At 47.2% G+C, this 17,369-nt stretch overlaps 1 protein-coding gene across 1 annotated transcript in view; it reads left to right on the top strand.

Moving 5' to 3' along the window:
• The window catches only part of LOC143367712 (neural cell adhesion molecule 2), a 258,269-nt gene that overhangs the window by 184,791 nt on the left and 56,109 nt on the right, over window positions 1–17,369 (top strand). The window contains exons 2-3 of the mRNA XM_076809823.1: window positions 838–970; window positions 2,491–2,699. Coding sequence (XP_076665938.1) covers window positions 838–970; window positions 2,491–2,699 — 342 coding nt within the window. The remainder of the gene's footprint in view (window positions 1–837; window positions 971–2,490; window positions 2,700–17,369) is intronic.

Raw genomic sequence — 17,369 nt, 5'->3', positions numbered from 1 at the left:
CTGTTCACTAGCGCGCGAAGATCGAAAGCCCCATTCTCTAATAACAAATGAAAATAGAGACTTGGGTCGATTCAGCGCCCTTAATAAGATTCGTTCCAGTTAATCAGAAAATTGCTTTCGACGCGAACAACAAGCAAGACTCAACGCGATTAAAACCATTTACGTAACGAACAGCACGCGAACGTCCGTTCGGCCCAGCGAGAGCCAACAATGGCCTTTTGTTCTCCTGCCTGTCCCCGCGTTGCTCCAACACACAATATCCATTTATTCCGAAGATAACGGGCGAACAGAAGAACGACGTTTTCGGCGTCGCGAACACACAGCACCCAGCATTGTCCTTTTGCACGGTGCCGCGAGCTCGATCCCCTTTTCTCCGGTGTCGTCTCTAACCTTAGAACGGTCGCATCTGGGTCACTCGAGGACGATCCGAGGTCTGCTCACTAGGTTACGAGCCACCTCGTTCCTCTTTACTCTCTCGGTGCAGATCGTTCGAACCTAACCGTTCTCATCGACGCTGGAAGAATGGATGCCGCAGGGAGCCCTGCCTTATTCCACACCCTCCACGTACTTCTTTCAGAGCTGTTTAACGGAGAACAGAGAAACAACCAGCAGCGTAAAAGCGTCCCAAATCGTCCGCGCATCCGCGGTACGATTTTCCTTGTGTAATAATCTTCCTCCTCGGGCCCCGAGTACCATCGTCGTGCTTACTCTCAACTGAGCCGTCACAGAGCTCAAACACTCAGGGATATCAATAGGACATTAACCAGCGACCGACGTAACGCCACGTCCCGCTCCATTACACCCGGTCTCACGTTCCCCTGTATGCCTCTGTTACAGTACCTATATCGCACATCGTGGCGCTGGCCGGGGATCACACGTATCTTCCCTGCGACATATCAACCACCCACGAAGGGGACTCGGTGCATCTTGTGCTGTGGTATCGCGAGGATCTCGGCACATCGGTTTACAGGTGAGATGCAAATCAATCCGCGCACACACGGTGGCCAGCCGCCACTATATGTGTCTGCGCAAACTGCCGGCGCCCGTGCCTCTATCGGTCCACGGACAGGCCCGCAAACAGGCCGTCGACGCGACGCAAGATTGGTGGCCTGGTTAGCTATGGCCAGGTCAATTCCGGCCGCGAGGAAATTTATTCAAGCTCCACTGGCTTGTCAAATGATTCCTTCGTCATTTCCATGCGACTGTAATTTTTATTCGGTAAAGGTAAATACGTGTTTGCGCTGGTATTGTACGTTTCGCGCGAGGGGTAGGGGAAAGTCGGGGTAAAACGGAACACCAATGTTTCTGTTAGGTAAGAGCTGCGAATGAGTTGGTATCGCGTGACATGGAACCAAAGGGTCCTCTTTGCATTTTGTGATAGACCATAGACCCCTGCACACGTTAATTTTTCATTAGAGAGTGGGAAAAATTTCCGGTGTCGACGTTTCAATATTACGTTCGACTTTCAACCACTTTTCGGTACTTGGATTTGGAAAATTAATAACGGCAAGTTCATCGTTGGATTCTATAGTTCTTACGCTACATTTTGATGTATATAAAAAGTTCTTTACCTCGCGCTGAAGTGTAAATATTAAATGTTTACTAAATGACTGCATGTAAAGGGTGGGCCCACGAGGCCTGCATCAGTGCTGAAAAGGAAGATGATACGTTTGTACGTGATTTTTGTTCGTAAAATAATAAACAAACTGTATTAATCTACTCTTCTTTTACGATATTATATTCATATTTGATTATTTTCCGTAACTTTCATGTTATCTAGTAAAATATTTTTTCCAACATGTATAACATATATTTTTGTTATATTTAATTTGTAACAGTTATACTTAAAACATATATTCATAGTTTTTAACATAAATGAATACATTTTAAATCGTAAAAATAAAGATTTTGTACCTTTACATGGTCTTCAAGTAGGTGTTCCGTTTTACCCCACCATTTCAGCGAGGCTTAGATTTCAATACCTCCGGTAAATTTAATTTCCCGTCGTTCCCAAAGATTTTCCTTAACAATAGTTTCGGTTTTCTTACAGTCTAAGGTCCACTGAAGACTCCTGTTGAAGTCTCGTGTGTTTTTCTCCTCCCGATTTTAAGTTACCACCCTCCAAAGTTAAGCGTTCCGTTTCACCCCACCTTCCCCTATGCATAAATCTTTGCTAGCGTTTAAACGCTCTTCAAATAGAAACTGCCTTCACGCCGGAAAGAACGTTCGCGATAGTCTCGCCACGAATCGGAGGACTTCGGCATTTGAAACCCACCCGATCCATTCGTGTTCCTTCTCGGGAATTTAATTCATTCACCGTGGTGCAGGAGATACGCGTCTGGTCGCTAGGCGGCGGCGAGCAGCGTTCATTAAAATACGTAGAATTCGGCACGCCTCGTGTACGAAAGATACGCGATGGCACTTTGGTGCGATGGTAGAAGAAGCCCCGTTGATACGAGTGTCGGTGTACTCAAGCAACAATTGTTTCAGTGTCGATGCCAGGGATCGAGATTTCCGCATCGCCGAGCGATGGTCGCACGACACGGTGTTCTCGAATCGGGCATACTTCATGCCAGACAAGCAGCCAGCCGAGCTAGGCGTCGACCACATAAGGGAGGAAGACGCGGGCATCTACAGGTGCCGTGTCGATTTCCAGATCGGCCAAACACGAAACTCCAAAGTCAATTTAACGGTGATAGGTAAGTTAATCGAGGAACTTGCACGCTCCACTCCCAGACCCTGTTCCGCGCCGTGTTATCGGAGCCAGACCGCGCACCGTTCCCGGCGAAGGGAAATGGAATAGAAATCAGTCTCTCCCACCGAGCCAGACATACACGGCACACTTTCTGCCCCAAGATTTGCCCCGGAAATATTGCTCGAACAAAAGGTACCAGCCTCTGGTACACAGTAACGAAATCTATACACCCTCCGCGGAAACAGTGGCGCTTGCATTGGGGAGCCACGAAAAATCCACGCGCCCCAGCTTCTCGTCGTCGATATCGGGTCTATAAAACGTTTATCGTGCTCGTACAGCCGGGGTCCCGAGCCTACAGCATAAATCTATCGAGAATTCCATGCTGCGAGCCTTGTTCTCGCTGTTTAGGAAATTTATGATGCAACCTGGGCCCGTGTTTACGCGAGCTCCGCAGTTTGGATTCCTTTTCAGCCTGCCCAGCTAGAGATGCCTCCGGAAAATAGTTTCAGACCGCTATCGGCCCGGTGCCTGGCTAAGGGCAGGCGTTTTTCAAGCGTTTCCGCGAAGCACAGGCAATGACACAGAACGAGGAAATATACATCAAGATGTGAACTATGTCAGCTGGAAAGCGTCGGCGGAATACTGTACTGGCATGGCCCGCGTACTGAGCATTCTCCAGGGACTGCATGTGTTTTATCTGGTCGGGCGGATCTCCGTGCTCGAAGGTTTTAACGGCCCCTCCTCGCGGCAGCGCGATTTATCCGGGAGGAATTCACAAAGGGGAAGCCGCAGCGACGGCGAAATTTTTCGACGCACCCTCCAGCAAATTACGCGAATTCTCCTCCGGCATTTTGATGTAGAATAATGTTAAACCGCGTATGCTCTGTATCGGGCAAAAATGCTTCCCTACCGGAGTCACATGCGTCGTGTTTATACTGTTTGGAGAACAAGGCCTTGACCTGTACTACTTAACCCGCGAACGGCTGACCTGTACCACTTACGGGAAATAGTCTCGCGACTTACACTAGCTGCCTGCGTAAACGCTGATGTTGAGCGATACGATGTTGTTGGAAATTACTCCGCAGAGGTTGAAAATAAATGTCACACTATAAACACAACTATGGTTTATTGTATAGATAGACAATACACAGTGTGTCCACGTATTAATGTTAGTTGGTTATATATAAAAGTATACAAGAAAAAAGAAACTTTAAGAGACGGAACGCGATCTGCACGGTTTGGTCACAATTTTCAGACTGGCTACGGTCGTCACCTTATGCCCCGGTCAAGACCCTTCGCCCCTCTTCTCCAGAAAAAGAGAAACGCAGCCCCTTAGTCCTAACACTGAGACTCGTTGGACTCCAACAGATGTTATTGTCAAACTCCAAGCGGATCGTATTGGGCTCTGCGCGTTGTCAGTCCGCACGTGGCAGACACTGGGTCTGTCAGTCGGGGCCTAATACTTTGGGACTACGAATTTACGAGCGGCGTAGGTGGAATAGGGCTCTTAGACCGAGTCGAGATTACGCTTTTCCAGATGTTAATAATAATAAATAGACGGTACGACGTCGCGCTGATCGGTTCGGTTTCTCCGAAACCACACTTGCCCCTTCCCAGTCACTTTTCGTCGTTTCAGCCAAATCAGTTTAAGCAATGAGCAATCATTTAGATCACCTCCGAGTTAAGACACACCCCCGCAAGGGTTTCGGAATCTTCGCAGCGCCAGAGAGAAATCAGTCACTTTGAAAAATCAGATCAAACAAAACTCTCTTACCATCAGCATCGACAAACCGTTATAGGGGAGACCGGGGCAAAGTGAACCCCGGGGTAAAATGAGCTTCCTTAATTTGTTCTTTAACAATAGAATATATTTACAAATTTTGGCGACGTAATAAATGTATGTAATACGACAATGATAATTATGCACATTCGGGTATCGAAAAATGGAAATTCATTTAAAAAATTAAAATGAAGTTTTAGAGACTTCCAATTGTTTTTTTTTCAATTTAGCTTTTTGGATAAATGAGTCTTAAATGTGTTATTCTAACTCCATTTTTTTCTGCGTGTTTATAACAAGCTTATAAACATACATGTACACGCGTTTGAGAAAACATTAATCCTAACATTATTAAATAATTAATTTTCCACTGAGTACACATTCGGGGCAAAGTGACCGGGGTAAACTGAGCTGCAAAGAAAAGATGCGCGAGTGATGTGAGTGACGTATTTTATTAAAAATTATGTATGTATTTGTTTTATTTAATAATATGTTAGACTGTAAACAAAGTTCCTTTAAAAACACATTTTCAGAAGAAAATGAGTTTAGGTTAGTAACACAAAGTACAAAGTTACAAAGTAGAAATTATTAACATTAAGCTTGTATTAATGAAATATATTTAAAAAAAAATAGTTTAAATAGTTTAAAAGTTCTAATAAAGTTGATTTTATAATTACATCCTTTATTAAAACACGTATTTTATTTCTGCTCACTTTACCCCAGAGAGTAGCTCACTTTACCCCATATATGGGGTAAATTGGTCGATTTTGCATTTTCTTTTCAAGTTGAATTTTAATATACTTTAAGTTTATTTTAAGTATTGATATTCGTCATTTATCAATAGTAACGTTCAAATTATATTATAAATCTATTTTCACACATTTTTATTGAAAGGGAAAAATTTTATTCGACTTCAAACATTTTTCCTCCCACTTTGCCCCGGTCTCCCCTACTTTCTGGACTTTACAATCGCGTGAGATTACTGTAACACAACCTCGTCTGTTACTTATTTCCATCAATAGTGATTAAAATATATCGTTATGTTATTATTCATTCTTACGCGCTGTAGTGTATGTGTTTGATATCACTCAACCTATCACATTCCAATCGTCATCAACCAGTGAACTCGTGTGGCGTAAAAACCGCACGGAGTGTGACAATGTTTCGTCGGTGACTTACACCCTCTAAATATAAAGGCGACATTTTGGCCACAACAGCTGATCTCTAGCACGGCCCAAAGCTTCCCATTTCTCATTTAAATATTCATCAACATGTCGGTCGTGAAATGCGCGCTGTTACTTTGTATCTCCATCCGCCGGGATTTTTCAGTTTCACTCGGCCTTCCACGCCCACGCACGTCACATTTCCGTTTTTCCATGCAAACCGGAACGGGTCAATTAATCTTCTGCCACATCAGCGTGAAATGTGGGAAAAAAAATAGCAGTTATCTACTGTTGCGTAATTTTTCATTCATCGCAGATCGCGAACTTTGCAACATGCTATTCGCGTAACGAAGGAGGCCTCTTTGTATGGAACCCGGCGCTACAGAGCCCAATTGTAACGTGCGCCATAAAAATGAAATCACAAAAATGCACGGACGGATTGCGTCGAACGTGATGACGCCATTTTTTTCGAGGGGGAGGCGAAGCTGGCGCGGCTCGTCCTGCTCCGATGATCATTAAAAGTGAACGCGATATTTATGGTCCCGCTTGGGTGAATTACGAAGGGGAAATATATCGCGACGGGCGTCCATTTGGATATTAAAATGCTCGCTCGACGCGAGCACGAGTAATCAAATGTAAAAACAATCGGCTGGCAGGGTTTTATCCTGGATAAGCCCCGTTGGATCACCGTTGCTTCTGATTATAATTTTTCCCATCGACGCCGTCGCGGCTCGCTCCGAATCACGCTGAAAATTATTGCTTAAAATGATCGCGGGTAATAAACGAGTATCGAGGATCACGCGGTAATACGCATTTTCGCTGCGATCAGCGCGACGTATCGCGCGATAAATAAACGCGAGCTTTTACTTAATCGCTTCGGCCCTACCGACGGGATCGCGACCGTCCGTAAAATGAGAAATAAATAGTCAAGCATCGCAGCAAGAGCGTCCCTCTTTTTCGTTAACATCTCCCAAGACGCGCATGCTCGCGAGACGATTACAACTAACGCCTATTGCCGGCATAACAGCCTGGATAATTCTCAGACGCACGGCCGAGGGGGTGCCTCCTCTTTAAGACCCCCAGCAGGAGAAACGCCGACAGGACATTCGAGGAGACGAACATAACGAGGAGGTGCGAACCGCCGGTAAAAGTTTCACTGCTGTTCCTCGGCTCACCTTACCCGACGCTCTTGCTCGAGTCCCTGACGAGCTTCCGGCTGAACGTCGTCACTGTATTCCACTTAACGTTTCTGCGCGGCGACGGGGCAGCCGGGGGTGGTGGCAGGAGGAAATAACGACGCCCCGAGAAAGCGTCAGTACGTTCGGGACACGGGAAATAAAAGCGCAGGAAGTGGAGGAGCAGCGACAGCGGTCGGTCTGGAGGGAGGAGATAAATAAAAGGAGCGAAAAAGAGCGGCTGTTAAAAGGAAATAGTCGGGGGAAACCACTATCAAGTGGAACCGTGGCTTGGATGCGGCCGGGGCAGGAGAGGGAGAGGAAAAACTGCGGCAACGGCAGACAAATAGGTCAAGACGAGAGAGCCGGAGGAGAGGCGGCGAGGAGGACCAATGAGAGACGAGGCAGACCTTGGGACGCTGCGTAAGAAAGAGGAGGAACGCCGGTCAAATAGGGCGAAACAATTCCTAGGTGAGGCGACCGGGGTAGGGTTAAACGCGAAAGGGCGAAGCAGGAGGGCAGGTTATAATGAAACGACGCCGTGGGTCCGTGGGAAGGGAAAAAATCCAATTAACAATCCCGTTGAAGAGTTATGGAGATGCTGGGGAACGTTGGGACCTGGTTGCGCCGTATCGTTCTCCGTGCTCGCGCCTCGAGGAATTTTTCTCGCGGGATAATTAGCTCTCCCATCCCCCTTCGGCCGACCATTTCTCGCGATCATCCCCTGTCCCTCTGGCTCCCGTGCTACCCCCCCGGAGTCGTAGTCAGTCGCCGTTGGTAAACCTTTTCCAGATGAACGCCAATTAACGTCCTCCTTCCCCCCGCGCCCCTTTCTTCCGTCTGGATCCTGTGGAAATTGCCAGTTGCCCCGTCGGCCTTGCTCCTCTTTTTCCGCTATTTTCCACGAACCCACCCCTCCTTTGCGACCTGTCGTTTCCGGGCCCACGTACGCCGGGACCGGACGCCGCAATACCTGAGGGTTTCCGGCGCACGCTAGACCGCCGAGAATTTTTCGGGGGAACGCTCCGCTAACGCGCTGGTCAATGAGGCGTGGCCCTTGCAATTTCCGCCCGTTGCTCCCAGCAAGCACAGACGCGAGCGGTGATAATTAGATTTCCAACGAGAGACGGTGGATTGGCGCTCCCCGGGGGATTGAGATTTGACGGGCTGCGACTAGTGGTGTAAACCAGAGTCTCGTCGGGATTTAGGGACATCCTGTGCCATGGTTCGATTAAAATGGTGATACAGGTGTTCGGTTGGACGCACAGTAGGGAAATCTCGCGATTTTATGACCAAAACTGCAAAAAGAAATTTTTCAGTTCGACGAAATAAATGCAAATGTCAATTGAAGAACTAATATATAATAATAATGATAATATAATTATTTTACGGGGCAAGCCCATTCCAACAAGTATGTGCAGTACAGTAATTTGCACAGACAATATAGGAACAAACACTGTGTTGGAATCAGCAAAAAAACGAGTGAAAATATATATATAAGGAGTATAAAGAGTTCGGCGTGCCGGTCAGGCGTAGGTCTGGAGTGTAGGTCTGGGTCACTCTAAATAATGCCATCAAGAACCAAGGCTTTCTGAACGGTCTGCTTGAAACTAGAGAGGGAATCGGCAAAAAAATGAGTATCAAATGCCACCAATTTTACTGTTAAATGTTTTAATACAAAGCTCGAATAGACTCGCAAATGTTTATGTTCGTGTGAGGTTAGAATTATCGCAAAGAATTAATCCAGATTTTCAAGTTGCTTCAAACGTTTATATTGTGTTATAGAAAGATCTGAATATAATTTCAAGGCATGGATTCAATTCCTGGAGGTGCAAAAGATATATTTTTGTCCTCGAAATAATTGTGTTTCGGTTTTTAATACTTAATTTATACAATTTTTAAAGTAGTGTTTTAGAAATAACCTTTTCATATAAGAATCAATTTTCAATACATTCCTATTTTACATTGGACTATTTTCATTCTATAAATACAATTATTAATTGCTAATAGTTGCTAATCTTGTAATTATATGCATTTTTTTAAACACTATCGACATAACTGTGACCGAGACTGGTTCACATGTCATACATTACAAACCTTTTTATTCTTTTTTAAACGATTTTATTCAGCTTCGATCCTCTGATTGTTTGTATTTTGTATGTTTGTTTGTCGTCAGAAGCGATACCCATTCTGCTATGTCCTGCTGCACTGTAGCAGAGGCATTCTCTAACAAAGAAAAAATTGTATAAATGTAAATAATAAAAAAATTTTTATCGTTCGCAATTTTTTAATTGCTACAATATTTTTCGGATAATTTAGTTTCTCATATATATAAGAACGTAACAGTACCGAAATATATATATTAAAAATAAGTTTTCAGGTTTTGTCCACGAAAATGGATATAGTTCTTCAATTGACATTCGTATTAAATTCGTAAAATTACAAAGTTTCATTTCTATAGAAGGGTTGAAGGAAAGAGAGTTCGGTGTGTAAGGTGTGTGTGTTTGTGTTTTTGTTTTTCCTGTGTTTTTACACAGGATGGCGTTTCAAGTATTTTTGTTTATATTGCCCAACGGAACTATAGTCCCATTTTTTTTGTTCCCTCCTCTCTCCTTCGGGTCCCAGCAGCGGCAGCGCACCGGGAGAAAGGTGGTCGCCTCCCATCTTTCCCCAGTACACCGCCCCGTGATGCTTAACTTCGGTGATCCAACGAGAACCGGTGTTTTCCATCACGGCTACGGCGGCTGGTGGTGTGTAAGGTAGAAACAGTAAATGAGTACATTTTATTGGTGGCTCATGCATGCTGCTCCGTGCGAGCGACTCTCTGGGACTCCAGTTCCCGTCCGCCGATGGTCGCGTTCTTTTGTCGATCGTCGCAGACTCGGCACCGCGAATTCGGAAGCCGTCGCTTGGCTCACATTTCTGTAGTTTTGGCCACAAAATCGCAAAATTTCCCCACTGCGGAACGGGTAGTATTACTCGATCCTGATCCTGTGAATGGCGTAGAGGGTAGGTCTGATCAGGCAGGTTACAGAGGTCCGTGCTTGATCAGACAAGTATTGTAACCACAGGTTTAACAACAGTTATTCAAGTTCCTCTATTGTCGGGAACATGTGCTCGCCGCAGCGGCAAAGTAATTAGAGGAGACGCGGCTAGATTAATTTCCCCAAGATTCCGATCGCTGCTAGTGACCTTTGTCGCGAGTTTACGCCGACGGCGCCCTTTGTGGGCGCATACCTTTGGCATCTAAGTTGCGCGAACGTTTCTCTGAAACTCCTTCTGCGCGGCTCCCTCTGTGCCACGCATCCCTTTGTGATCCGCCGCTTGTCCAAGTACAAACGGAGCAGGTAGCAAGACATCGGACGCACACAGCGTGCCTGGCTGCCCGCTTCTGCGTACTGCCTCGCGGAGGCAGAGCGAGAAGGGAGGCGTTAAGCGCTGCGCACTTGAGAGATTTAAATTGAGAAGTCCTTTAGCCTGTGCCGCGCGTCGACTGTGGCCCGATCGTTTCCTTCGCGGACAAAAAGAAACCGGCGAGACGAAGACTGGCGACGAAGAGGGCAGGGGAAGGGGTGGAATTGCAGTCGGAGCTTGTAGATTCCAGCCCGATACACCGACGTCTGTCAAACGAGAAAACGGGCAAAGAAGCTTTTGATGAATCCGGCCGGCGAGTTTTAAACGGGGGAAAGGAAGACGTTTCGCAGAGGTCTGGTCCCGTGGGGCATGAATTTTGGTTAAACTTCGCAGTATGGTGGCTCTGTGCACGGTGCGTGAAAGGCCAAGGAACAGTGGGATAAGGGTAAAGTAATCGACGACAATGCAAGGGCACAGTAGTTACTCCGTTCTGGAGAAAGTGCAGCCGAAGGGAACTAAACGAGAGCAGGGTTGCTGGTCGTGAAGCATCGTAACGTAGCTTGATCGATACTCGTCAGCAATTGCTCGATGAAGATCGGCATGGAAGAAAAAAGATTCCGAGAGCGAAGAAGAATATTGTCTCGAGACTACTTTTTTTCGAGCGCAGATTGCTTTCTCGGCCGGGATAGGAGGAGAGATACGAATGCGTTTCACGAATTTTTCATGGAGCACGCGGACTGAATATCACCGGGCGTTCAAGCCGTGATTTCTGTTGGGAATACCGGCGCCGATATCATTCCGATAGTCATTCCGATATCGACGTAACGATCGACTGAGGGGATTCCAGGCGAAATCACAAGCCGAGGGGGTGGGTGGAAATCGCCGCGCCGTATTTCATACAGTGCTTCATCGCGAAATTTCGGAATACACCCGGCCACCCCCCCGAAACATGCAGGTTCGCTTCGGGACTCGAAGGAATCTATTTCCGCGGAACGATCGGCATAAAACTTCGAGTCACGGCGAAGCTCAAAGCCGAGAAAGCATAAAGGAGGGGCGTATAAAAAAAAAAAAGGAAAGAAGAGGAATCACCGTCGCGAGGACAAACGTTCTTGTGAAAGGACGATCGGAGATCTCGCTTTAATAGATTCCCCAGCTCGAGAAGTGAATTAAAGTTATTTCTTCGGAGTTTCGACGGACGGTCGGTGGAGCACGAGGGGAAAAAGTAGACGGTAAGTGGAGATTCCGCGAGAACGAACCTCCCCACTGGAAGCTGTGGAACTTCGGTACAAGACGCCATTTGTCGCTAGGAATTGTCGCTTTCGTCCGATCGATGCCCGGCTGGCTCGAAGGGGGGAGCAGCGACTCGGCGAGAGACAAAATAGCCTCGATCCCTTTAGCAGAATTTTTTGATCGTCGCTCACCCCTCGGTGCTTCGAGGAGCGGTGATCGTTACACGAATGATGCATGCTCCATTGGCGCGTCGGTGCAGGAGACCTTCGAGCACATTCACGTACATCTCTCCGCGGACCAAGCTTCCCGGCGTATATTCATATTTTTGTTAGGCCGCCATCATCCCCGATATTTCCTCAGACAACTCCGCGATATTATTCGAGGAGAGTGTAAAGTCGTTGCTCCAGACGACATTTTCGCTCGAGGAGCTGGTAAAGGAAAGAAGAAAGCCGGAGGTTCAAAGGCTCGAAAGGACACTTCGGCAAATTTCCTTTGCTCTTAGAGCAATGGTTTCCAACAGACTCTTCCGTGTCCTCGATTCGACATTCCCACCTCCCCCTTGCCCTCCGAGTATCGCCGCAATGGCGCAATTTATTCTAGCTTGCGGAGGAAGACAGAAAGAAAGAATTGAGAGAGAAGGCCGAGCCGAGCGTTATCCGGTACTCGCGGAGGGTTTTGCGGCAAAGTTCGAGGCCCCGCGAAGGGGTTGGCCGCCCTTTCGGCTGTTTCCTTCCCTTCCGGGCCAGAGCCGCAGGATTCAATATCCCTTTAACCGGCCGAGGGGTCTTTCACCCCGATGAAACGAGGCGTGCACGCCGCGGTTAACGATACCATCGAGGGAGAGAGTGGAGCAAGAAGAGGGGAGGAACTTTCCTCCCCCTGTTTCGGCCGGCGTTCCGGCCCTGAATTCGATAAAAGGTGAAACGTATTTAGCCGGACGTGGGCTAAATACATCGGCGGAACGAAGTTGGCAGGGAGCTTTTCAGTCGACGAATAAATTTCGCGGCCGGGTCGATACTACCACTTCCAATAGCGGATTATCTGACAACCGCGTTCCTGCAGCTTCGAGGCACTCGCGCGGCAAAGCGCTGCGACTAGGTAGAGTCGTTATAGCGCGTAATACAGTGCGACGCGAGAGAATAATCGGAAAGATGTTCGAGCAAGTAGTGCGAGCCAGAAATTCTTCGGGCGAACGTAGACCCCGGGACCAGCGAAGCAAGCGGAGCAGTCCCGGGGCTCAGCGAGACAAGCGGTATAACCCACGAATAAGCTTCATAGCCGGTTCGAAGCTTCGCGATCCAATAGAGGGGAGTGGCGTGAAAAGAAAGGGGCGCGGGAGGGGGCGAAACGTCCAGCAGCCAGGAATACGTGCATTTCGAGAGGCAGACGCCATTTGTCTTCTGAAATGGATCCCCTCAGCAAGGAAAGAGAGGCCGCAGCTCGGTTTTCGGCAAACCGGGGGAAATACTCCGGCGAAATTTCTGTCGGGCGTATTGTTGTACACGCTCGACGCGCCGCGACGAAGAATTTAATCAAACGACCACGAATGTGCGCCGAATAATGCCTCCCGCTCTCCGAAAGGGGATTGAGTTAGTACCATGTGTCATCTATGTATTCAGCCCCTGTTATAGTTTGCACTGTGCACTGACTATGTATTTCCACAGCGCAGAACCGTTCCAAATAATTTCCACGTATTCGAGAATTTTTCCTCGGCCTCGCAGCCGTCCCTTGTCAACTTTGCCGAATATTGCTCGTGGATTTTTCAATGGTCCGCCGGCGTGCATGAAAACCTCTATGGCGAGACGTCGAGAGGGGGCCGGGGCGACGGCTAAGTAACGAAAATAGCCCGCTTTTAGGAGCGATTCGACGCGACCAATGGCACACGTGCTCTCCGGCTGTTGATATTCAGTGGAAATGTAAATTTCCCTCGATATGGACTGCAACCGCGGCCGAACATAACCGTGGCAAACGTTCCGCTCTCCCTCTCTGCCCGGCGCGATTCCTATTGGGAATGCTTCCAATATCGACGCGGCACACTATGATTCTTCTTGCTGCCGGCGCCGAGAGCTCTCCCAGTTAAAACAACCGAACGACTCGCAGGTCCACACGCGACTGTGTAAATTCGCTCTAAGGCAGCACCTTTATTGGACGCTCTGGGTAAACCCCTGCAATTGACCAGGGGGTAGAGGCGATCGGACGTGTCTGCTCGGGGATGTGCTTGATTACTCCACTCGGTGACTGTGTTCGATCAACAACAGCGAGGCAGCCTCGACGCTCTCTGTTTTCCCCGAATTTTTCCCGTACAGTCTGACGTATCGGGGAGTAGATTTGTAGGTGTACACGATGGGGTAGGGTTCTGCTCCCTCTTCCCTCTGCTATTTGTGCTCCTACGTCGACAAAAGCATCGAGACCTCTCGCGTCGTCGCAATACCATTTTGCAGGGGGAAATGAGTGCATCGGTGTTGCACCCACGCCTGATCGCTTTAAAGGTCACGATAACACCTTTATCCCCCCCGTTCTGAAACAATCGAGCTAAGAGTTTACCAGGTTCGAAGAGGCCGCCGGGATTAAACTAGATTAAGATCTCCCACGTTGGAGACTGTTTTTCGCAGGAAAACAATGACGCTTAAGATGTTCCTCCCCGCGTGCTTGTTCTCGTAATCTCGCCCCTTAATGGATGCGAGCAAACTCTCGGGAAAAACGTACGTACACGCGCGCGTCTACCTGGGCCGATTGGAATAAAAATTAGCCAGGATGTTAAAGACTACTGAGACAGTAACGATTAAGGGGATTAAGGGAATTACGGCTCTGTCGTGCGCGTTCCACTTCCGACGGAGATAATTACTTGAATAAATACGCTTTGCATCCCACTGCTTGGAACTTCAGCTTCCATATGTAATCCGATAAGAATCTTTTAGAGCATACTCGTGTAACTCAGGGATCGGCGGGCTTAAGCTACCGCTGATGGAGGGGGAAATACCTATAGAGGCGGTGGTGATGTGTGCGATGAACTGCGCCTGCGTCAGTCACGCATGGAGCTGTCACCCGCAGTTTAAAATAAAGTATCTTAAGTTATTGTACGTAATCGTACTTTTGAATGACAATAAATTATGCGAAAATATTTTATTTCACAAGATGGTGTTCCACGAAACGTAACGTTCTTATTTTCTGTCTGATCCTGCCACCTCAGCATTTGCTGGGAAAGTCTTCTCTGCCATGAATGCGAAGTGGCGGACTGACAAGGGAACACCGCGAACCCGGACTCGTGGATTGGAACGCAACTTTGTGGGTTTTTAGAGTGATTCGAAACAAGATCAACGATGTCCTTCATTTGGGCCCTATCGCCCTTTAAGGAGGTGAAAACTAACCGCAAAGTCAAATTGGCACTTCCACTTTTTCCCGTATAACTCTCAAAGTACAACAGACAGAACAAAATGTTTCAAACAAAAGTTTAATGGTGCAATAAGTGCTACAAACTTGCGTTAACAAAATTTTGAAAAGAGTTTTTTTTCATCAGTTATATATTTTTTTTTAACTCTTTTCGAAGTTTTGTTAAAGGAAGTTTGTAGCGCTTATTGCACCAATAAACTTTAGTTTCAAACATTTTTGACTGACTTCACTGTCATTAAATTAGATTTGTTTAAGTTGATTCTAAAGCTTTTATTATGAAAATTTCAGTTTTTTTCAGAAATTTAAGGGTTATCCGATTCGTCCTAAGTTTCGGGGCGAATCGGATATTTCTACCTTTTTGGTTTTTTGTTTACAGAAGAAACATTTTTAAGTTTGATTTTTTGGATACCGGGGTGTGAATGTAAAAAACGAGTCAACATATATACATAACAATAACAACGTATATTCAACAATTAACCAAGGTGAATACAGAATAAGAAGTTTAACGGACACGAAGCGTTCGGTACGGAGTCCCGTGAGGTTCTGTATCTTCTCCTTGGCGTTTTAACGAACGCCCGAAAATTCCCGGACGGGGAAAACAAATTTCCCACGCGCCCCAAGGTTGCGGAAGAGGACACGCTGTCCTTAACACTTCGCCAGGGCTCTGGCAACCATCATTTTATTGCCCTAGCCCTCCAGCTCGACCACCCGCAGTAGGCACTCGAGCAACCGACCGTTTTAGGCCTAAGAAATAAATAAAACTTTCTCCCGGCCTACAGTCCGCTACAATTTTATTTTCTATTATTAATCTTAAAGCCGAAGGTGTACTGGTCACGAATATATAATAAAAAATTAGTTTCTTAACGTTTGACTAGTATTTTTTTACCGTCAAACACAAAGTGATCCGATTCGCCCCGGTCTGCCCTACCTACTTTTAGTTTTTTCGAGCGTACTTTTCTCTATACTCAACGAAAGCAAATTTACATTATTTTCTTGATAAAAGAGTGACAACCCTAGTCACGCACACATAACCACCGCTCCTGTAGGTGTTTCCCCCTCTATCAGCGTAGCTTAAGCCCGCCGATCCTTGCTTTAACTTGTGCAGCACACAACTGAAACCTACACATTGTTACGTACTCTGATATTCTTCCTCACTGAGCGAAGACTATCCTCTCGCCTCCGTTCTGTCACAAGAAATCTCCACTTCATACGTCCTCCCACTTAATCCCAATGAAAGAGTCTACTTATACAAGACTCCAACAGTCACGCGTCTTCGAATTCCCCGCTAATATTAAATCTGCTGTCGAATCGATCCAGAGCATTTTATATGGGATTATAACGTTGAAGATAAAATATCTGATTCGCGCCAAGCGAATGGCTTCCATTTGCTCCGTCGAAAGTTCCTCGTCGGATGAAATCCACACCTTCCCCCCTGCCCCTGAAGTTTTCCCTACCCCAGCCCCTGGAAAGCCGAATTGTTCCCCCGAAAAGGGTAATTGATCTGGATTCTCCCTCTCCCGCTCCTTTTCCGCCAACTTTTAATAGTATTTCAGTCGGGAACACGGCTCGCGTCGCTATCGACAGCGCAACCAGACGCGCGCGAGCGCGGCAAATTTACTCGATCGAATCCACGGATTTCAAGCTATTCTTCCTTATTCCCCGCGCGAAGAAAAGCTGATGCTTTACAAAAGTTGACGAGATTACCGGCGCTCGGCGGCCCGATGGTCCACAGAGGATCGAGAGTTTGGTTACGAGCGTGCGTGCACCTGTGCATCCAGGGCACGTTTTTCGAGTCTGTTTCGGATACGATCAGTGGAGGAAATCGATCTTGAACGCGACGGGACTGCGCGAGCAGGACTTGGGAACTTGATTTTCGAGGCAGCGCTCGTCGATGAAGCCGTCGTTCTTCCTTTCTCTTTTCCATCAACCGCATTTTCTTCCTCAATCCTTTAGCCTCTAATCTCCTAATTCTCTTACCCTCTCTTCTAATCGGCAGTCTTCTAGCGTTCGTCAGCTACTCCATCGTTAAAAAGAGGATTGAGTAGCTCAAGATCGCAGCGGAACTTTCCCCGTTCAATCAACAGCGCGAAATGGGCGACGCGCAACGCTCCAGTGGAATAAAAGCATTACGGAAGGTAGCGACGACTCGCTGCAACCTAACCGGAGTTGCTGCTATATTTCGCGACAAACACAGACAGATTCGCGTTCTTGCCGTCGAGTGGTGCGCGCTAAATAATCACGTCGCCCCGCGAAATGTGGAACAGGGAAACAGATACAGTTAATTGCCTCGGTTTTACCCGGCTACGATTTATTTCGCGGCGCGCGGAATGCAATAACTGAAACGTCAGTGGAAATTCTGATCGCAGACGTTCTTGCGCGTTCCACGAAATTCCAGCCACAATTATAAGCTGCTCTTGTCTCCGCGCGTCACAGGCACGCGCGAGATCCACCGGGAAGGACCCTGGAGCTGCGGAAAGAAGCTGTTTATTCCGCGCTTCGCGCGCAGCCTGGCGTTCGAACGAAAACATAGAGGGCGGGGAATAATTCGATGACTCGGGCTGTCAGGTGCTAAAGTAGAGGGAACG

Source organism: Andrena cerasifolii, chromosome 4 (genome assembly GCF_050908995.1).
Source record: "Andrena cerasifolii isolate SP2316 chromosome 4, iyAndCera1_principal, whole genome shotgun sequence".
Lineage (NCBI taxonomy): Eukaryota > Metazoa > Arthropoda > Insecta > Hymenoptera > Andrenidae > Andrena > Andrena cerasifolii.
This window is presented reverse-complemented; position numbering and strand designations above follow the sequence as displayed.